Source organism: Ambystoma mexicanum, chromosome 9, assembly GCF_040938575.1.
Source record: "Ambystoma mexicanum isolate Mex_15411 chromosome 9, UKY_AmexF1_1, whole genome shotgun sequence".
Lineage (NCBI taxonomy): Eukaryota > Metazoa > Chordata > Amphibia > Caudata > Ambystomatidae > Ambystoma > Ambystoma mexicanum.
Genome location: NC_090931.1, coordinates 91,061,434 through 91,084,671, shown reverse-complemented (window position 1 = coordinate 91,084,671; position 23,238 = coordinate 91,061,434). Strand labels below are relative to the sequence as shown.

The window sequence follows — 23,238 nt, the reverse complement described above, 5'->3', positions numbered from 1 at the left end:
AAAATTCACACTAACCTATTCTGTAGTTTCATACTACACTCAACACAATATGACATGAATTGCACATCTACACAATCAATTTGAGAGCTTATATAAATACACACTCAACAGTTCACATATAGTTCACAACAGTTCACATATAGTGATAGTAGAATCCATACATAATCTATACACTATGGGATATGACCTTGAAAAAGGAAAGCAATGTGACACTGACTGATTACTGACTGACTACCTGCTACTCATTGCACTTACAAAAAGCACTCGACACGTGGACTAATTGAAACAATCACCATGGACAAAACCTAAGACTGTAAGCACCTCATATAGGAGTTGGCTGTATGAGGTTTTTCCCAATTTGCGGGCACTTCTTAATTTAGAGTCAAAGCGACCACCGACTTTGCTGGGGGTAGCTTTGCATCTGCCTCCCTTCCATTCACCATTGACAAATGAAGCAGCAGAAATAGCTGCCAATTTACTAGCTGGCGGAGGGCACTGATGGGTGGTGGTAGAATGCAACCATATCTACCTGCTCCGCACTGGCGGCAGCCATGCAGGTATCCCCGATGTGAAAGCGATTTGCTATGGTCTCTATTTCGGCAGTGAGCGCTTCTGCCAGGTTCTGCTCTGCCTACTGACAGTAAGGCCATAACATACCGATAAAGCCTGATTTCTCTATCAGGGCACTAATGTCATGTCATAGGCAGTAATCCATTCCACAAATAAAATGCACAGTGCAGCCTTGTTGTTCACCAGCAGTAGCTCCTGCTCTACCCTCTCAGCTGGCATCCTCCATTGGACATGGGTTTTCCTTTCATTTCCTTTCATTGTGAAACTTGCAAACAGTGGTGGACTGGGAAACAAAGGTGGCACTGGAAATGCTTTTCAAACTGTCCCCATATTACACCATGCAATCAAACTCAATCCCTTTCAAAATGGTTTATTGTTGTTCTCCCACAAGAACATCTGGGAAAAAATGTCCCATGGTGCAGAGACTCACTGGGAAATCTCCAGAGTTCCTTGTGGGCCAGTATACCCCTGCTTGCAAACAAGATGAGGAATTGTTTTCAAATAGGAGATACTTACCGGGAGGGTGAAGCGGACCAACACCAGCCCCAGTTTGCATGTAACATTGCCTTCCAGCTCATCACATCAGCACAATCCACCACTCATTAAATCGATTGGCGGTTTCCAGCCTACAGTTTATTGAGAGTGCTTAGGAGATGGTGCACGAGCCAAGCTGCAGTCAACAAAGATTGCAGAAGCCCCCTGGCTCTTACGTATTCAGTGCCAGCTGGAATGGTGATAGACAGCTTCAAGAATTAGAAGGAGACATGCATATTCCAAACAACGTTTAACAAGACTTCAATCAATGACCCAAAAGGGGATGTCTTTCTGCTTCAATCGGCCATGACTTTCATCTCATTAAGTAACAAATTCCAGGTATCCTCCATCGTGCTTGAGTCTTCACAAAATGAATTTCTTCTTCTCTCAAGCAAATCCCACCGAAGCTTCAGCAAAAGTAAACTTCCCACGTTGGAAGGTCATATTTAGCTGTTGGTTATCTTATGGGCCTTCTCATAGTGCATGCCTTTAAGAGGCTGATGAATGATTATCAGTGAAAATGCTTGATTACTGTAAAGACTGGAGGGGGGGTCTGTACGTCTGCTCTCTATATGGTAGAGGAGAGGCACAGAGGACCCCAGCCAAGATTCTCTATTGTTGGTAGCAATGGACGAGCAATCAAGGCCTAGCTTCTCAGGAGGTGATGCAGGCTGGTTCGTAAGTACAGTTTAGTCCCCAAGCACCCACAAAGGATGGTCCGCACACTGTATTAGTGAAAACACAGTTTTTATATAATTAAGTTCAAGGTTATATACAATCACAATAACTCACTTTGTGCTTAGTTAATCTATAATGGCAAATATATACAGTTCTAAGTGGTACCACACTTATTATCAGATCTCATTAAAGTGCATCAACTATACTCTTGTCAAATGTCACACAGATCAATTAATAAAGGTAATCAACATTAGACATAGGATGAAAAGCAGTTCGTTAGAACAATTGGCAGAATACTGGCCCCGTTACCTAGACACAGTTCTGTGTGGAGATCCCCCCTCCTGGGCAACCTGTAAATAAAGATATATCGTACACGCCCAGTCCATATATTGTACCCAAAAGTCTTATTTCCTTCTAAAATAGCTCTACAACCCCAATGTACCTGGAATCGCAGAGTCCGACATCGGGTCGTCAACGGATCCTTCTTGCGCAGCCCCCTTTAAGGCAGGAGCCACGGATCGTCGAGATCCCACGAGGGAAAGGGTTGAACAACGACGGTGAGGTGGTAGCTTCGTTCCTAGCGGTTGACGATGGAGCGTTGCTGTCCTGCAAGGAAGAGCCGCGTGGGGAACCTTGGTGACGATAGTTCAGGACCGCAAAGAGTTTGAAGAACTGTGGCCCAGCAAGGGCGTAGAGTCATCGACGTCTCTGTGGTCTTTAGGTGGCGGGAAACCCACCGGCGGATGCTCCTCGGCGCGTCAGCAACCTCGACTTTCTCCGGCGGGACAAATCGGTCGACGGTGCAGGCGAGACATCCTTGGATCAAATGTTACTTAGTCAAAGGGAGCACGGCGGTTCCGGTCGGCGACAACGGTCGTCGACGGTGATGGACAACAGTGTCCGGGAACTTCTCTTTGCGATTCCGCGGCAGTCTCCGTCTCCGGTCGGCAGCCTGTCGCAGGTCTGTCTACCAGGGAGCGCTGGCAAAGATTAGCAGTGCACAATGGTCCCTCGTTACTCGGGAAGAGGGCACCTAAACAGGTCCTCTCTGGGTCAGTCCTTGGAGACACAGCAGCTTTCAGATCGATGAAGTAGAGCAGCAGCAAGACTTCTCTTCCAGCAGGGTTCAAGGTTAAGCTTCAGTTTTAACTCCAGTTTCTCTTCAGCTTCTGAACACGAATTCTAGCAGTGAGAGGCCCCCATATATACTAGTTGATCTTCCATTCATTCTGCTGGGTCACACTCCTGCAACCAATCGTTCAGAAGGGCATTCATGCAGGCAGGCAGCCAGTCAGGTGCATAGTGCATTCTGGCCATTCACCTCTCTCCAGACAATCCAACAAGTTATTTGTATTGGGACAAGTACACAGCCATTCAACGCTCCACACTGCATTCATACCAGTTTCGGGCAGGGCTGTCTCGGTCATTGTGTCAAACACCAGAAACTAAAGATCCACAACAAGAAGTGCATATTGGTCACATACTCCATTCAGCCAGGTCCCACCCACAGGGTGTACCCACAACATACAGTCACTGGGAAGGCTCCATCAAGTATGGCCTGGACTTCACAACAACACCATATATGGAACTTCCACCTAACAGTCAGTCAGGGGAAAGGAACAGAGTCAGGGCTTCCCAGGACTTTGGGAAAACAAGGTAACGGACAATAGAAAGCAAGAGGCCACAGGGGCCATCTTGTTTCCTATCAGGAATCAACTGATTCCAAAGCCAGGGCCTGGGTATCCCAAAATAGAGGATACTCAGATCAACTGTCAAATTCAGCATGGAGCTGCCACCAGCACATACCCTGCTCTGTGGGTCACACACAGGTGCCCAGAATCATACACTAGGGGTACAGGGTTGCATGCCCACCCCTGGGTGCCATTAGGGTATCCCATGGGTCTGTACACCAAACCAAAGATAGGAAGAGCTGCACCGCCAGGAGTCCCACATGAACTCCTGTGCGGAAAACACGACAGAACACACAATAAAAACAGTAAAGGACAAGGATACGGAGGCCCTGTCCCTCGATGCATCACAATTACTATACTTAATTACAACAAGTAAATATCCATTTGGAAGATTTACTGGAATCACACAGTGGGGGACATAGTATGCTCACTTTAATTGATGAAGAGTTATACCTTCACTGACAATAGTTTTCATTATTATTACTGAAGGCAAGTGCCTGAACTCTCACACCAGAGAGAATATAACCCTCTAGGGAGGAAAGGCCCAAGTCATTCTTGTGAGGGTAACAAGTTTTAACCTCACACACAGATGAGAGCAACAGCCCAGAACTCTGCTGCTAAGAACGTTCTGCTGAAAAGTAGTACAAGCAGAATCTTATGAAGAAAAACATTGTTGTTAATGATGCAACATATACAGTAGAAACCTGCGGGCTGGTTGGTGTGCAACTATACATGATCCGTCTAGTCTGTCTGTCTTGCATCATGTGGGTGCTGCGGGGATCATCTTCTTCTCTCATCGAAGGTCAAAGAACAAATGAACTACACTCCTAACATAATGCTACTTTATCACTATTCTGTGCACCTGGCACGCCTAAAGACGAGCACAAAGGAGGTTCTGGGGCACTGTAACCCTCACATACACGTTTCACTCCATGACCTCCATGCCATCCGGCTCCAAGGTCTCCACCCTCGTATTGAACTATAATTTATCCCTCCCAGCACCTTGCAATACAAATCATACGATTGTCGCTCAGCGATGTATCCTGTCAGTCCTCTGAACTTTTCAGGACCTGTTACTTTGCGGTTTGTGATCAAAGGGCAGCTGGTACCATGGAATTCAGAGATCTTTTTGTTTAGTCAATTATATGGGCTATAACTAAGATCATACTTTGGCAAGTATGAGATAACATGCACATCAGGTGCCGGTCGGCGATCACAACCTTCTAGGGCACATCCCTCTTGAGTAAAAAACACATCTATGCAACACTGTTAGAACATTAAATAGGTGTTGTGGTGTTTGGAAGGGGCGGGCTGTCCTCATGGGGGCTCAGGCATGGCTGGAGTTTTCCCTCGTCTCGCAATTTGGGCCTAATGCATGCAATGCTGCATTATCCACGAATGCTTTACCTTCTACCTATGATTACTAATATCAACGCAAAACAACAATGTTGCTCGTGCCCTGCGCCGTACTGTGTGAATTGATTATATTTGATTACATTTAAGTGGGGTCCTTTACATTGGGAGATGGTTCTTACACCATCCCACCTCCACCCTGGCCCATGCTTCGAATGCATCTCGCCTCAGTCCAAAGCCCTTAGGGGGTGGCACAGGGCGGCCCCCTTCCGAACATTACTCACTTTTATTTACTGGGTAAGAACCTGTTCATTTGACTCTTTGGATCCCACTGTGACACCAATTGTGATGGAGTGGCAGTGCTAATATATATTGCATACTTGATATAATGACACACTAGTTGTACAAAGAAATCATACTTCAATCTAGTGCTCACCATCCTCTCGTTCTATCTTTCACTTTCTTTCTCTCTCTCACATCCTCTCTCTCTTTCTCTTTCTCTGTTTCTCTCTCTCTCTGTTTTACTCTCTATCTTACTTTGCCTATCTCCCTCTTTCTGTATCTCTCTCTGTCATTCTATCTGCTCGAGAGTCATGTAGTCAGGAGGGATTTGCAAGAGCTACCCTCACTGTTGCTGACAGCCACTTGGCCAGAGAAAAATAGCATATATCAGATATCATGAGGAGAGGTGGCTGTGCTACTTTACAAAAACAGCTATTTTAAAAAGAGGACATTTTGTCATTGTACTAACATTGTAAACTAGCTTTTTTAAACATTTTACAATGTTTATTTCTAATTGGTTTATAATAAGAATACTACACATGTTGGTCAAAGTTATTGGCTCTTTAAGGTCCTTGCTTAATTTCTTTGGCATGTCCATTTGTGATATGTGGGATGATTATAAAAGAACATAAAGAAGTGTATTTTGCTTACCGGTTTTAATGTAATCATGTCTGAATTTTTAAAGTTTTTTTTAAGTATTCCCCTTTTTATCTACTGCCCAAACCCCAATGTATCTTGTTGGTGGCAAAAGGCCTAGGTAAATGCTTTGCAGTAAAATCGTTTGTGTTGAAACAGGTTTTAATGCAAACCCGTCCATTGCTTTCAAAAGGTTTACACGTGTTTAAGCTTCCAGATTATCATTTCCCTTGCCACTAAGTCAATTGTGTTTCAAATAAATGTGTTTCAAGAACATACTCTCTGATCTGGATCAGAAGACTGTTCTTGGACCTTGGGCCTGAATACTGTGCAGTGCTATAGAAATGTATGAGTTCCTGATACCTTTTAACCCAACTGTGAAACTTCATCTCATACAATGGGTTATGTATAGTCATATTATTTCCAGAGGAGCGCAGCAACTGCCTAAGGGGGGCCAGTCTCAACAACAACTCAGGAATTCTCAAAGGTTTACTGGCATAGAGCAAAGACTGCTTGGGCAACAGCCTCAGCACTGTATCCTCAAGAGGGACCCACCATACTGAAAGCCACCCGAGCCTGGAAGTGTCTTCAGGATTATCCATTCAAAGCAAGATTACTCTCTACTGAATCAACAGGATTTACACTAGTATCACATGCAAGGCTATTTCTTAAATGGGCTTCATTAAGTAGGGAGCCAGTGACAGTACCTTGCATTAGATGTGGGGAAGTGGCATGGAGCAGGGGATCCCCAATGCATCTCCTCTGGGCTTAAAATCATGATGCAGGTGGTAGCACACAACCCCCTGCACACCCTCCCACTTCCCTTAGGAACACACATGAACACCAGCTTGACTCATAAACCCTCACTATGTCATTAACAGATGGGTCCAGATATGCACATTGATGGGTAGTTTATGATGTTTCTTAGCTTCCCACAAAACACACGGCTAGACGTACACTGGGATAATTTGCTGAAAACAAAAATAAGACTTAGTGCTGCACTAGGTGCATAATTTCTATACCTTATTACATTGGTTTGCTATGTAATTACCCAGAGTAAACTTACCAGGTCACCTGAAAAATTACCTGTTTATAACATGGGGAATGATTTCACTCAGAACACAGTGCTTTGGTAAACGATTTTTTACTGCATGCAGTATGGAAAAATACCCCCCTTAGCTCAGCATCTGTAAAAGCATTGCCCTGAATAAATAGAGCTCACAAGAAACAGACCAGCACGACTCCAATTATTTCACATATTTTTCACATATTTTTTATAATCAACACGCGTAATGTAATAAGCTCAGCGTAACATTTGCAATTATACAAGAATGAAAGTGCAAGTCGCAATCTCTAATGTTTCAATTGAATAATGCAAATATAGTTCATAGCCACTGGCCTCCCTGCGATAACGTCTTTTCCCCCGTAACAGACTTCACTGGTACTTTACCGTTTGGCTTGCAATGCACTGCTATCTGTGACCTTGAAAATTGTTAGCTACTTTGACAGGATTGTAAGCATGTTAAATTGGCATTTTGGACAGGGGAGAAAAACACACCAAATAGCTATCCACGTTGTATCATCTGTTTATCTATTTCACCTCTATCTTTCCCCAAGGCCTGGATCCTTACTAATAAGTTGCTTTGCACATTAATATCTTTCCCGAAATGCATGCTCACCTCGTCCACAAAGGCAAGTCAGCTCACATGGAAGTTGCTGTGCTCCCTCCGGAAGCTTCTCTCTTGCACTCTCAGATAGTCACTGCAGCTCTCCCTTCCACAAACAGCTCCTTTCTAACCCCTCCCCTCTCTGACAGCCATTCCAGTTCTCAGCACAGAGTCCAGGCCTCAGAATTCTCCCTTTTTTTAATCTCTCCCTCCTGCTCTCAGACTCGGCAGCCAACACCCCCAGAAAAAACTAAACTACCCTGCCTCACTCTCTTTGTCTTCTTAGAAAACCTCATGTCCACCTACCCACTTCATGTGTATTCCTCTACACAAAGTGCAAGTGCAAAGTGCTTGCCCCTGACTGTGATGTCACATGTCAATCAGACACCTCCCCTGTATAGCCAGACCTCCAGGAATCTTCCAAAAGTCGCTCTTCTATTCTACTGTCACCTTTGAGCAGAGTATTTGTACAATGAACGCTAGAGTTACATTTCTTCCTGCGTTAGGACACGGACAATGGGCCTACTTTGAGCAGCATGATTTTGCACATAACAAGTTCTATAAGGCTCAAATCTCCCATTGCAAGAGCAGCTATAAATCTTGCAATTATTTTCTAAGAATGAAGGAATATTGATAGAAGCGCAGCAACATGGCTGATGAGTGGAGGGGAACATGGAGCGTGGTTGAAGGATGAAGCAGGGGGATTTCTTGGGTTCTCCACAAGGAAGAGAGGAGGACAATCAAAGGGAACCTGCACAATCCTGTATCCAGGAGAAGAAACAAAAAGAGTACATTGAACAAACATAGTAGGAGAGAGCCAGGGAGGGAAGTGGTGACATGGTTGGTGGGTAGAGGAGGGAAAGGGGATGTGGTTGTGGGAATGAAGGAATGTTCAGGGGATATCACCAGATAGGAACAGAGGGGGGAGGTAAGGGGCATTCCAAGTAATCTCATAAGCATGAGAGAAAACTAGCTCATTGCAGTAATGAGGCTCCTTTGTGCCATTATCACATTACAAAGTGACTACTTAGGAGTGTATCCTCTATGTACAGCACTCCATTGGTTCCAGCTAGATTTGTGTTTTACCAATCACATATATATATTGGCACACCAACATAATCAACATCCATCCCTGTTTGAGGAGATGTAAATGGATTTGATACAGCTGGCAGCAAATACTGCTACCATACCATATGCTGAAGTGCACAGTTGTATAAGTAACAACTCACTTGCATATTGCACTGCAAAGGGAGGGAGGAAGTGGACATCTGCATGTCGTGGTAAAAAGCATTTATTCTCAGCTCATCATCACTACAGTGGTCTCACAGCACCATGTTTTATGTGAAGAGTGAGATATTCTCCTGATGCCCAAGGTGGGCAAGACTATGGTCTGTGACGGGAAGGAAATGTGGCAAAGGGGTGAAAGGATAAAAGAAGCATGGGTAGGCTGGAAAGGAAACAGGCAAACACATGGAAGGTAGAAACGCAATGAAAGTGGCAGTGTCTGCTTGTGGTACTGGCAGCTCATCTGTAATCATTGGTAGTTGATCAAACGAATGTTGATCGGAAAGAGTCACTGAAACCCACCTGCGGTGCCTAGAAGACCTCTGCCAGGACAGCTTCTAGTGCAGAGATTTTGTGGCACTGGAGTTAGTCAGTGGATGGTTGTGTGATGGACCTAGTTGTGCTCAAGAATGTCATTAAAGTGTGCTAGCATCTTTAAATAAAGTATTTAAATGCCCTTTCCGGTGCACCCAGAGCTTATTCTGGGGTGACAAGTCACCTGCCAGAAATTCCAGAATCAGGAGTTGACCATGAAAAGGTAAGAGTTGGGACCAGAAAACGTGAAGAGATAGGTGAAGAAAGGTAATGAGGTAATGAAGGATGAGATTGATTAATCAATGGTAGGTCTTGTGAGAACGGGTGGTGCCTGACCTCAGAGTTGGCTTTCATGCCATAGTAACACAAAATCACCTAAAGTGAGAAAACATCCCTTAAACTGTGTTCAACAGACTGTGTAAAAAGGCAGATGTGAATGTGAGGGAAAGGGGGTAGTGGGGAGAGATGAGCTAGGTGTCTATTCTTCTGTACGCACTTACATTCCTGAACCCCTTTGTTTACAATGCTCTTATAAGGCATGAATGTCTTTGGCTCAAGGTGGTCAACTTTCAAGATGGCCACTGCATACGCTGTCATTGGGAGCATGCATGAGTGGAACCCATGAAGATGGGAGCAGGAAAGCCAACGCCCCTTTACACACTCCCGGAGGCTATTTATGAGCAGGTTCTATGGATGGGAAATGTGGGAGGATCCTTCAAATGTGCTCAGTTTCAAACTGCCCTGGAACGGGCTTCTGGCAATTCTTGAGTTCATTTGTGAGTCTTTGGAGGTGATAATAGTGGTGTGGGGGGGGGCAGGATTCCTACTAGGCTATAGCCGGGCTCTTCTATGATCTATTCTGCATGATCCAGGCTTTTCTACCCTTCTCGATCTTGTGAGTTACCTTGTCCATTTAAAAAAGAAAAGAGCAGCACCAGGATCTTAGGTTCAACAGAAGCACCTTTGCATCAAGGTATATGACCCTTTCAATCAACTGAGTGCTGCTCACTCTTATTATTTATTCATTTGGGTTGTGTAGTGTGCTCACTGTCACCTTTTGGCTGTGCAAAGGGCAACATGACACTAATAATACTAATGACATAGGAAAACATGAGATCATATAAACTGACATAACATGACTTAAACAAGTCTACATCTTCAGGCAGACAATAAAAACAGTATTTGAAATACTATTGGCTATTAGCATTAATGCCAAGATCATAATGAAGGCCATAGAGTCTTATTTAGGTTTCTCCTGCACTTGAGCGTTCTCAATGTCACTAGGCCTAGTAAGCTCGTTGTTTGTGTTCTCCCTTGTTCCCCTGCCTTGCCTCGTTACACTCTGAAACACTTGTGTATGAGCGCGATACAAATAAAATATCAATATCAATGATTTAAGTGAAAATCAGCAGAATTCCTCTGGCTGGATCTTTGACCACAGAGTATGCACACCTTTGTAGTATTTACCTGGGTTGGGCAATGAGGCAGACATCTTTCAGCAACACAGTGGCTAAAATCAAAATCACATTGCCTTCTGCAACCATGTGCAGCTGCTCGGATTTTACTATGTTTTTCCTCCGGCCTTGACCTGCTCCCAGAATGGGTGCTCAGAGAGTAGTGTTGACTTTCTCTAGGAGACCGTGGTACTTGTGCCCAAGGATTCTTGTCTATACTATGTGCTGCCCATGAGGTATACACCGCGCAGCCCAAACAATGTGGCGAGTCAAAACTCTCTGGGAACACCAAAAGTTGAATGTACGAGCCAGAAACCTAAAATCATCTATAGCCCAGGTTTTTAAAGCAAAATAGTATCTATAGATTTTAAGAGTTGGAGGTAGTGTGATTCCCAAAAAGTTGAGAGAACATGAATCATCTGCTTCAGCTTCAAGAAGCAGTTTCATCAAATAAGTGTGAAGCCATCATCCCTGGTGGGATGAGTGCTTTGTTATTTATGAAAGAAAACTCTCATGGTTAGGGAGGACTCTCCATAGCCCAGTAGTGAGGGGTGTTAAGAGGCCTATCCTCAGTGAAGTAACATGGAGTCCACCAAGCTAGACCAAGCTCTGCCAATGGGTAATATACCAGAGCAATCTTCCTTCAGTCGTCGGTGGGGATGAACTGGTACCAAAGTACAATGAGTTCCATCCACCTGCACAACAAACTCTCAAAGTGGTTACAAACCACTGAACAGGTTATCATGCTGTGTTCTTTCGAGAGAGGGGCGCCTGCTACCTTTTTTGTATACTGTTAATATAGTTATATTTTGTAGTACTACATTACAACAAGACACATGTAAACAATTTACTTATAATTATACCACAAAAGAAAGTATGTATAAACAAACAGAAAAACAAAAAAAGGCATTAATTCCTCCTCACTCTATGAAACAAAATATATTGGACTACCATAACAGAGAAGAACTAGGCCTATACGGTTCCTTGAAGGGAGCGAGGACCAGACTTCAAACAGCATAGGGAACAGCCCAATGTGCTACAAAACATTAGAACAAATTAGATTCATAGGACCAGGTCTAAATAAGTCCCAATGCAATCCAGGAAATAATTAGAAAGTATATGATCACAGATGGTTACAGTAAAACCATTATATTCTATGGGAAAGCGAGAAGAATCTATAGAATACCACTGCTGCAAGCTAAGATTCTCTTTCTATTGCAGAAACTCCAGGGCCAGAAATGTTCTACAATTAGTGTGTCCTCTGAAAGAGGGAATCATAAGAGGCCTCCAAATAGATATGAAGTACACAACTGCCTTAAAGAATGTGTATAACAATTCGGACAAGTATTGCATATTTAATCCAGAAAACATATTATTGCATTTACATATATAAACAAAAGTGAATGCAATACCCTCCACTAAGAAATTACCTTTAAGAACACACACATCACATACAAGAAGACACACATAACAACATTTAAGTTTCAAATGACAATTTAAGGTTTTGAATCAAATGATCCAAATGTGATATGCCTATAGCGGAAAACCCCCTACAGACGACTCATTCAAGAATGTATAATTTGTGTAATCAATCAGTCAATTTTTTGGAGGACACAAAGTCTCACACAAACACATTTTTCTCAATTCTTAGTTCATAGTTTTAATTCATCTTCATTCAGAAATCCCAATGTTTCGACTCCATGCACATTAGGCAAGTCTTCTTCAGGGGTGCAAGCAGTTCACCAGCCACACTTCATGCATAATTAGAAGTAGGGCTGGGTACTTGGTTCTGGGAAATTTTGTTTGTACATGACCATACAATTCTGTTTGACTATTTGACTTGGCTCACTTCGAATCGTTTTCTGAATTACAAATGGGGCAAAATCATTTCTGGCAGAACCTCCGGCTGAAGGCATCAAGTAACGCCAAGAAAGGATCCTACAAATTGTTCTTACGGTGTTCGAAAAGATTTTAAAAGTTTGTAAGGTAGGATTTAGTGGTACAAACCCAAAAAGCCTGAAAAGTTATGGAGAAAAGTGAGGTAAATTCCTGTTTTACCCCAGAGGTGCAGCAGTGTGAGCGCCCGGTCTGAGGGACTTGGGCAATTCCAACAAAAGTTCACGAATCAGCAGGCCTATAAGAGATGGATACAGAGGGATACAGAGGGAGCCCAAGGCTCCTTCTCAAGAATGCATATCAATTGTAGAAGGGGGGGGGCAAACCCTTAATTATAGAACAAACTACAGTGTCAGACCGTAGAAGGTACTTATAGCACTGACAGCTTTACATTTGAATGGCCAGTGTTTAGACAAACTTTGGTGCCAGGTTTAGGTCCAATTACTGGAGGTTGAGGGCTTTAGTTGGTATTCTTTGAGCCCACAACCCAACAAGAATCCAAATGAGGTAAGTCCAAAAATGAAGACACCTGGAGAGAGGCGCACGCATGGAATACATTGGCAGAATATACGTCAGCAACAGGAGCACACTCCAGGACCCACTAAAGGTTGCAGGTCTGCCCAGGGGAGCAACAGGGTCCCGTTAGCCACCAAAACATAGTCCCATTGTGTAGGCAATGGCTAGAGATAACCAACATTCCACATAATAGAGCTGAGATGGAGCAGCAGAAAGCCACCCGTTGTTCAAGGCCAGGAGGATTCCCTATGATTGCGCACTAAGACCAGATTTTTATGTTACCAGGAATGCATCACTGCAGGTGAGGAAGAGTGTTGCAGGGAAAGCCAGCCCAACCAGCAAGGAAGACTAAAGGAAGTTATACTAAAGCCCAACAAGAGATTCCAACAGCCAGGAGAAGCAGGGATGCAGCGCTATATGCAGGAAAGAGTCCAAGGAAAGCCAGTCCAAACAGCAAGGAAGACTAAAGGAAGTTATACTAAAGCCTAACAAGGTATTCCAACAGCCAGAAGAAGCTTGTATGCAGCGCTATAGGCAGGGAAAAGTCCAGCAAAGAAACCCAGTTGGACAAGCAAGGAAGACTGGAGGAGGTTAGGCTAAAGCCCAGCAAGAGATTTCAACAGCCAGGAGAAGCAGGGTTGCAAGAGCAAAGGATGAATTGCTCAGATAGTTGGGCCCAATTTAGATAAGCTACAGCAGCCCATCTCAGAATCAGTCTTCCAGAACCTTATGGATGTATTTGAGGAATGGTGGGCATAACCCCAACAAAATACTCCCTGATGGGCCAGTCAAACCCATCCAATCTAGCACACTGTAGGCAGAGCACACGCATACTGGTGGAAAGCCAATCAGGATTGCTTTACAAAAGGCCAAACACACAGGCACTTTCACACAGAATGTAGAGTGGTATGTTTTCCATGTTGCATTGTATAAGACTAAATTGAAAGTGCCTTTCAGGGATCAGGGTATTGATGTTGATATTCATATTTTATTTTTATCGCACTCGTACAGAAGTGTTTCAGAGCACGACAAGGCAAGGGAGGGGAACAGGGGAGAACAAAACAGTGTTCTTACTAGGGCCAGTGACATAGAGAACGAGCAAGTGCATGGGAGAGGGGGAGGGAAAAAGTGCATGGAAGGGGGGAGAAGTGGAAAGTGTGAAGCAGAGGAGAAACAGATGAATAACAATAAATAAATAAATAAATAAATAATAAAGGCAACGAACAGTGGCAGTGCAGCCAGCAATTTGCAAGTGCTAGGTTTAAGGCAGCAGACAGGATAGGTCTGATATATGCAGGAAGAAAAAGGGGGGTTGTATGGGTACAGATACAGACCCCAGTGCAAGGGGTGGCCCGGAGGCAATGTGGGAGGGTGGCAGGGTGAGCAGGTGAGAGGTGCTTCCGGAAGCAGAGATGGTTCTCCTCAAGTTTTAGAGTGATAGGAAGGCTGTTCCAGAGGGATGCCCCAGCCAAAGACAGAGATCTATCCCCAGCTCGTTTCTTTGAAAACAACTGACCCTGAGGGAGTTGGAGGTAGAGGAGCGAAGAGATCAAGAGGGGAGGTATTTGCGGAGTGATAGCTGAAGGTATTTTGGACCCAGGCCCCAGAAAGCCTTGTGGACAATGCAGAGGGATTTGAATTTAATCCTTGCATCCACTGGGAGCCAATGGAGAGATTTCAGAGCTGGAGAGATACGATCCCAGGGCTTGAGGCCAAGGACAAGTCTCGGAGTCCTGTTATGGATTAGTTGCAGAGGGCAGAGAGTAGAGGCAGGTAGATTTAGAAAGAGTCTGTTACAATAGTCCAAGCTAGAGAGAACCTGAGCTTGGGATACCATGAGCTTCTGGGGGAAGGAGAGGAAAGGCAGAGTACCTCTGAGGAGGGGCAGTGGGAAATTTGACTTTTTAGAGACCTCAGATATGTGGGCAGAGAAGAAAGGGTGGAGTCAAAGATGACCCCGAGGTTCTTAGCCTTGCAGGTGGGGGTAGGAGGTGGACCAAGGGAGGCCAGCCAGAGAGTGAGGGGAAAGGATAGTGAAGGTGTACCGATGAGGACGATCTCCGTCATGCTGGCATTCAGACAAAGATCATTGCCTGCACACCAATCTTAAATGGCATTTAGGCAATCTTAGATGAGAGAGGGAGTGGAGGTGAGAGAGGGCAGCCTGAAAATGAGTTGAGTATCATCAGCGTAGCACTGGAAATTTGAGCAGAAAGTGGCAATGCAGTGGGCAAGAGTTGCCAGGTATTGGTTGAAAAGCCAGAGCGAGAGGTTAGACCCCTGGGGAACACCACAGGTAGAGAGGAAGATATATGAAAGGAAGGACCCAAGTTGGACCTGGCAGGGTTGATCTGAGAGGAAAGAGGTCAGCCAGGCCAGAGCCTGATCAGTGATACCCAGTTTTTCACAGAGACGGTTGAGCAGGATGGTATGGTTGACCGTGTCAAAGGCAGAAGAGAGATTGAGGAGGATGAGGACAGAGGGAATGTTAGAGTCAAGGTTGGAGAGCAGATCTTCACAGATGTTCAGGAGAGCAGTTTCCGTGCTTCTGGCAGCTCTGAAGGGTGAGCCTACATCAGCAACATGATAATTTTGCCCATGCCTCAAGGTCAATGCAAACAAAGGCAGATCACAAAACAAGCTGTTCACGAGCAGGGCTGAAAACATGAATGCAGAATGGCTACCATGTAAAGGTGGTATAAAGGTACACAAGTATGGGACTTTCACAAAGGTGGCCTAGTGTTTGCTATACACATGTATTGGTTTCAAAAGAAAAGGGAAAATCTACCTATCCCTAATAGTAAGAGGGGGGTTTCCCTGTCAGGAATAATAAACTAAGGAGTGTCTCTGAATGTCCAAAATCCTAAATGTCCACCGTCATGTCAAAGTCCTATTTCCATCCCTTACATTTATAAACAACTAAGGAAAAAAAGTCTCTTCTGAGTCCAGAAGAATGTCTTCCTTCTTCTGGATAGATGGTGCAAAACTCTCAGTGTCCAACAACACTTGGGGGAATGACTCAATTTCCCTGGTTCCTCTTGACTTCACAATGCCAGGGGGAATTACTTCCTTCCCCTGGTTCCTCTTGACTTCACAACGCATGGGAAAATGGCTACCTTCACGTGTTTTACTTCAGCAATTGTCACACAACACCAGGGGGGGAATGACTCCTTTTTTAATGCTTCTCGAGTGTCCATACAACAGGCTTGGTTTACTGTTGTGCCAGGTACTGCTTTTGTCTGTGCTTCTTCTGTGAGTACTGAACCAACCTAGTTCACGATCCTGCCATGCACGGTTAACCACCACGACCAGTGATTCTGCTTCTTTATTTATTTCAGGTGCCCAATCCGATCACTTAGGCTTCTTCCTGGCCTCTCTGCTTTCCACCAGTTCCTCAGTTCCTCAGTTCCCCAGTGCCGGTTTGGTAACCTGCGTACCTTGCTTTGTGGTCCGCGTGGGTGCTGACATCTCCTGGGTGCTAGCAGCCAACCAGGAACTTCATTCGGCTCTCGGGGGCTGCTTTCAGTCTGAGGTGGCTCTGCAGATTCGGTCCTGGTCTGGGCTGTGCCATAGCTCTCAACTCACACGCTTTTGGCGGGTGTCACCCGCCTTGTAAAAGGCTGACTCACCCGCCAAGCCTTCAGCACTCCCATTCATTTCAATGGGCGTCTCACCCGCCAAAAACAAAATCGGGTGATTTCACCCGCCTTTGCAACACAAATGGTTGAGAGCTATGGCTGTGCAGCTCTCTTCCTGTGCACTTTCCAGACTTCAGGGAGACCTGGGGATTCTCTCTGTCAGTTCACCAAGTGATCTATGCACTCAGGGTCAAACTGAAAGCATCCTGCTCCCTTCTAGCCATCACTGCTTCCTTTGCTTATCATACTGCTCAGGCTCTTGTGGTTCCTCCAGGGAGTGCTTGTCTCCATCTTAAGTCCTTCTTCACTTTTTATACCCATTTGGCAGACAAATTGTCCATATCGACTTGAATGTTGTTCTTGGTTCTATGGAGCGTTCTTCATTGCTCCAGGGCTCTTCTTTTTACATGGTTCCATGGGTCTTCCTTACTCTCCCTCTTCTCAGTACTTGTTAGGGAGGTAGAATGTTCGACCGTACAGAGGTACATGGGAGTGTGGGGAATTATGTTACCGTGTGTAGGGTAAGAGGGTGAGGGAGATTGTGATAGAGTGGGCGGATACTGCATTCTCCCTGAAAACTTATCCCATGTCCCATAAGGGGTTTCCTTCCCCTTTTGATCCTCCCCTGGTGCATCACCCCCAGTGGGATTATTGGAATGTGCCTGCATCACCCTGGCCCCATGGGAAGGGCCATACCCCATGGGAGAAGGAAAAGCATCGAAGGATTTGTCACAGTGGCTACAACCATGATGTAGCCTGAAATAAATTATAGCTGCCACCTGCTTACTCAACAACATGTGTTTAGGCTGATAGAATCACCCTTGGACCAAAATTGGTGCTTAATAATCAGCTCTTCCCTGGAAGTGATATGGGTGACTAAAAGCATCACTCCAGGAAAAGGGGTGCAGTGACATAGGGTCTTTAGTAGCAGTCCCTCTAGTCACAAAAAAATAGTAAAAAGAAATTATGGAAGCCAGCAAATGCTTTGGGAGCCCTCACATTATTGCGTAAATAACACCAAAAATGGAATTCAGCCCTAACAATAATATAGACGACTGATTTTATTTCTGAATTTAACCAGGCACAATTCCAGAAATGTATATTATGATGAGAGATCTATATATAACACAAAGATGTTTTGAAAAAAGATTCCAGAAATATGATTAATGGGGATATATATATATTGAATTTCAAATCCTTCAAGCAACTAGCAGTGGCACTGATTGAATGTATTTCTAAACTCTGACTTGGGGGACAGATGTTTAGAAGTCCACCCTTGTTAGATGAACAGGGGAACACTTCTGGGAAGATAACTAGACTAATTCACGGTAGCTTGGAGAGCAGTCGAGGCTAAATCTCAGGAGGAGTGAGGGTGATCAGGGGTCTCCCTGCACTTGTGCGATCTGAAGCACAGAAGGCCTAGTAAGATAGTTATTTTGTCCTCTCTTGGTTCACCCTCCTTGTCGAGCCAAGAAGCACTTGTGCACAGGCGCGTTATAGCTTCCCCATCATATCATATCATATCATATCATATCACATGTTCAATGAGCACACACAGTAAAACAACATGAATTCCAATTAGACAGTAGTATACACAAGCATACCATTTATTATAGGCCCAATAACACAAATGAATAATGAAATGCACTTGTATAATACCCTGCACACTATGTCATATATATATACAATCACTGGACTCAATGCAAGAAAGTTAATAACTCCACTAATGCCTGCAAAGGAAGAAGGTAAGAAACTTTTGTATCACAGACAGACTTCAGATATGACAACCCATACTTTAGGAGGCCATCCCTGAGATGAGTGGAACCTTGTGCTCAATGTTCAATGCATGTTTAAGGCACGTGGTCCGGCGTAAAGTTCGCAAGTACCTCTAAGGGAGCTGGAAAAAGTTAGGAGAAGGATTCTGAAGAAGTGAAACAGGTTCCAAGAGTCAGGTGAGGATCCGCTCTTCCTGACTTTCAGAGAGCTCTAGGCAGCAAGTACCACGTAAGCCAACAGCACAGCCTACAATTAGCCCTCAATGAATGAATGTATTTGGTTGAACGAAGGGCTACACGTAAGTGAATTCACTACTCACCACCATTAGTTAGATTTTGGTCCAGACTTGGCAGGTACAGAGGTGGTCACCAGAGGTACGATTTCCCGCCCTCCGTTCGGCTTCCAGATGCACAAGCACTGCGGGTGCAGGTACAGGCCCGGTATTGCACAGGAGCTGCTACACTCGATTCTGCCGAGAAAAGAAGAAAGCAATAATGCATCAAGTCATAGGGCACTGGGAGAAATGTGGGAAACAACCTTCAGCGACCTGCACTGCAGTACAGTGATGCAACGGGACCCAGCTCTCGCGATATGGTACAGCTGCCTTTCTTGCGGACCAAAGGTGCTGGGATGATGACATTCAGCAGAAGGGTGCCTTGCTGGACAGGTCTCCCCAAACTCTCGGGTCAAAACTCAAAACAGCAACGCTCCTGCATGTTAACCTAGGTCCAAGCTGGATAGCCCACTGGATGGCCCAGGGACACTTCCTAACATTCTCACATGCACGGTTACCAGGACATGTTGAGTGTGATTGGGCCCACCACTCCAATGGTTCAAAGCACCTTCACCTATCTGCTGAAATGAGGAACAAAGCAGGGCTTCACTGGGACAGCAGCAGGTTTCGGGGGCCAGACCTCCACAAGTGCATCTCAGGATCGTCCTTTGTCATGCTTTGTTTTGCACCCAGCCCACCAATGGCAAGATCCTCTCCATGCATTCACACCAACAGTGGTCAAATCAGGGACCACTGGGTCCTCATGCTTACATGCACACCGGTCACCCAGGCACCAGTAGTGTGGACTGGGACCAGATAGCCCCAGCCCACTTCCTGTGTGCCTACACATGTGACCTGCAAAAGAAGCAGCCTTTGGGAAAATGTATGCCCCAAAAAGGAAATAGCCGCCCTGGAAGGCCAGGGAGATGGCAAGGGTCCAAAATGGCCAAGGGAACAATAAAAAGGCCTTGTAACATGGCCACGTTGGACACTAGCCACAGTCAAGAGCCACACACGGTAAACACGGTAAGGCTCAGTACAAAGTTTACTGCTGCAATCGGTTTGTCCAGAAGTACATAGAACAATCAGCAAAAGTTCCTTAGACAGTATTTAAGTCCATAAAGCACAGAGGCCTCGTAACGCTGCTCTGCAAGGTACTTTGTGCAATGATAAAATGTTACCAGCAAGAGCAACAAAGTCGAAAGATTAAGAGAACTTCTGTGTTGGAAATAAAGCTGTATTTTCTGCCTTGAGAAAATAAAAAGACTGAGAGGAACTAAGTTTCTCACTACTGACAGCCTGAAGGACTTATCCGTTTTCCCATAACAATGAGCAAAAGTCAATGTAGGGGAAGTGAAAGGCTTCACTGCACTGTAAAAAGTTCAGGTCAGATTCCAAAATAAAAAGCACAAAGTTTGGGGGTCCATAGAAATGGAGGGAAAGTTGCTATAAAAATAAATTATTCCCAACAGGCATCTTGTAGAATACTAATATTTTTGGAAAAACATTTTAACTAGCACAGTAATAACCCCCTAGGTGGCTCCTGTGGGGCTGCTATCTTTCCCACTGTCAAGCATGGCAGTGCCTCTTATTTAAAAGCATCAATAACAGACTCAAAAGATCACTGTTGGGGGCATTCTACTTTCTACACCAATTGGAGTCAGTGGATGCCAGTACAATGTATGGATAATGGACTTGACTATGGGAAACCTTTTAACAGCTTTGACGTGCAATGAAACAATTCTGAAGCAGAACATTCATGTTGACCATCTTTCCACCCGTCTTTCATTGCGACTATCCTTTGTTTGTCTTCTCTTTTCTTTCTTCCATCATTTTTTCATTTTTATGAATTGCTTCTTTTCTTCATTTCTTTTCTAATGTTCCTTTTCATTCCTTACTTTCTTCATTCGCAGCTGTCCATCCATCTACCTCTTTCCGTCTTTCCTAACATCCTGATTTCCATCACCCCAGTATATTCCTTCCTTCGATCCTTGCATAACCTTTTTAATGTAATTGAAAACACTGGAGGAGGGGGAAGAGGGTTACACCCTTACCAGATAGCAATTCCTCCTATTTACAACTTGTGGTCTGTTTCACCAGCGATCGAAAATCTTCTTCCCTACCCTCAGCAGCTGGATTTGTCTAGTTATTTGGAATGTGTACCTGCTCGGAGGCCTAGTCCCTTCCCTGCGGAGCTACACCAAGGGAACATCCTACTCTTGGGGCCTGGTTGGGGTTTATTTCCGATGCTGCTCAAGGGCTTGCCCTGATGAATTCTTCTCTCCTTAAAGCCTGGACGTAGGTTACCCATTGCTCTCTGTTTCCAGTTGAGCAGTTCTTTCGTTCTGTAATTCATTAAATAAGTCAGAGTGTTTGAAATGATATCGATAATTGGGATGTTTCCTTGCATTCTGGATTTCTGACTGTTTTAGAGGAGGTAGGTTAATAATGACTTGGATGTGCTATTACTTGCTATGTCTTCATTAATTGACAATGGGGATGAGGAAGAGGTGTAGTTTCAATGCGCTGTTGGTGAGGCTTGATTCACTCCTTAACACTTTTCAGGATCCTATTTTTGAGGGTGCTTTATGAATACTGTCCCCAGGGCTGAAGCTGGTGAGGTTTTTACTCCAGCTGTGAATCTTATCCATGGATTAAGGACTGGAAGGTGGAAGGGTATGAGCCAGTGTAAGGGATATTACCAGTAAGTAATCCAGCATGCTATATGCAGAGAAATCAATACTGCTTTTAGGAATCTTGCAAATAACCAGTAGGAAAAGTAGAAACAACAGGAATATGTTTAGTGAAAGACTGGGAGGTGAAGGGCAGACACAATTGAAATATGGCTGTCTTTGGCTTCATGATACAACAGAGATTGTTCCTTTAAAATATGCAAAACCAAAGGGAATCTTGAAGTCACTAAAGAGGCCACTGTGAAACCTCAGATAGCGCTTTGTGTGCATAGCAGCCATGATCACTAACTTCACTTTACAAACAGCAGCTCTTGCTGAACATGTGCAACGTTTTGATAGTGATGTAATATATCTTTCATTGCAGGGAAACATGTATCGAGAAGGAAAAGTTGATGCGAAGTAAGATGAGACCGGTTCGCAAATGCGATGTCACCAAAAGTAACCCATTCTATCCAGAGGTCCTGCCGCACGCCGACTGTCTGCTCCTGACCCACTGTTTAGAGCTCCAAACAACTGACACAGCGTCTTTCTGCAGTTACCTGAAAAATGTCACCGAATTGCTAAAACCCAGAGGGCATCTAGTCATGGTTGTTGCCATTAAAACATCATTTTATATGGTTGGCAATTTTAAATATCCCCATATGTGCTTTGATGAGGGTTTTCTGAGGAAGGCTGTTACCGATATCGGTTGTTCTATTCTGGATCTACAGTTGCTGCCGCGGAACGTTCAATGTTTGCAGGAAATATCAGATTATAGTGCTTTTATAGTTTTAAATGCATGCAAAGAAATCAAGTAGTAGTCGTTTTATGAGGGGGTTCTCTAGGAAAGAACACCAGGGGGTACTCAGCTCTATGATACATCAGATTCCTTTGATTTGTTTATTCACCATTGGGTCATTAAAGGAATTCAAATGATGGTCACTTGCTGTATTGTTTCAATCCAGAGTGTGGAAATCGATACTTGTTTTCTAATATCCATCTCCCTGCTTTCTTTCATAGAGCCTCAATAACAATTACAAAGGTTGTTCCTATCATCTAAAAAACCAATGGCTCCACCAGGCAAGTGTGAATTCATTGAGCCAAAAGCCAAGCGCACATGTCTTTCTGTTATTCTGAGTGTGCCATGCTGGCCTTTCACAGATAAAACCATGGTGCCAGCAACATAGTGTAATAGTAGTAATATTACCAACCTTGCTAGTACTTGGGTAAGCAAACTGAAGAAGGAATGTCTGCTTTGTGTGTGCTTCACAAAGGACGGCTTATGTTCCTGATCTGTAGATCTTACACGGGTACATGTGAATCCACTACCTTTGCTTTCCACTCTTGCATCGATCACAGACTTCTGTGTGTGAGAGACTTCCCCAACATCACTTATGCCATCAATGCCTACAGCCTAATCTCCATTTCCATCCTGCTGTACTCTCCTCTCTTTTACAACACTCTGCCACTCAGCAGCTGGGCTTGCCATGTATACAACTTCATGCATGCATACCTACAATGCGATATCTCTTTTGTTCAATTAAAAACCTTGATGGGACTCATTTAAGCAACCTCAGAAATAAGAAAGGCTGTATCATGTGTGCTGGACATGTAACAGATCCTGCCCCAGACCTAGTAGCCATTTTGAGGTGCTTGACTGACACGAACCATCCCACAAGAAATGCTAACATCATCAATGCTACTCATATAACGCATTAATTAACTCCCCCCATGGGTATTAATACCGCACTCAGTGGTGCACATGTAAGTGTCCTCGGACCGATGAAAGTCACATACTGAATGCTTCAAATATGACTTTCTCTATTGAATGCTGAAGCTCTTTCAATGTGCATGTCTATATTGAACTCTCCTCTATAATATTATGACTGAACTCAATTGTGCTCAATAAATTGACATAGAGAGATGAAGGGCTGGCTGGATCAGCCATGATGTACATGTGAATTACTCTATCCTAGTCTTTCAGGGGTATGCACCTGCCTTT

General features: G+C 44.3%; 1 protein-coding gene across 1 annotated transcript in view; it reads left to right on the top strand.

Moving 5' to 3' along the window:
* The window catches only part of LOC138489585 (nicotinamide N-methyltransferase-like), a 32,153-nt gene extending 9,975 nt beyond the window's left edge, over window positions 1-22,178 (top strand). Inside the window, exon 3 of the mRNA XM_069617293.1 lies at window positions 21,622-22,178. Within this exon, the coding sequence (XP_069473394.1) occupies window positions 21,622-22,054 (433 nt within the window). The 3' untranslated portion in view covers window positions 22,055-22,178. The remainder of the gene's footprint in view (window positions 1-21,621) is intronic.
* Window positions 22,179-23,238: the final 1,060 nt, after the last annotated feature.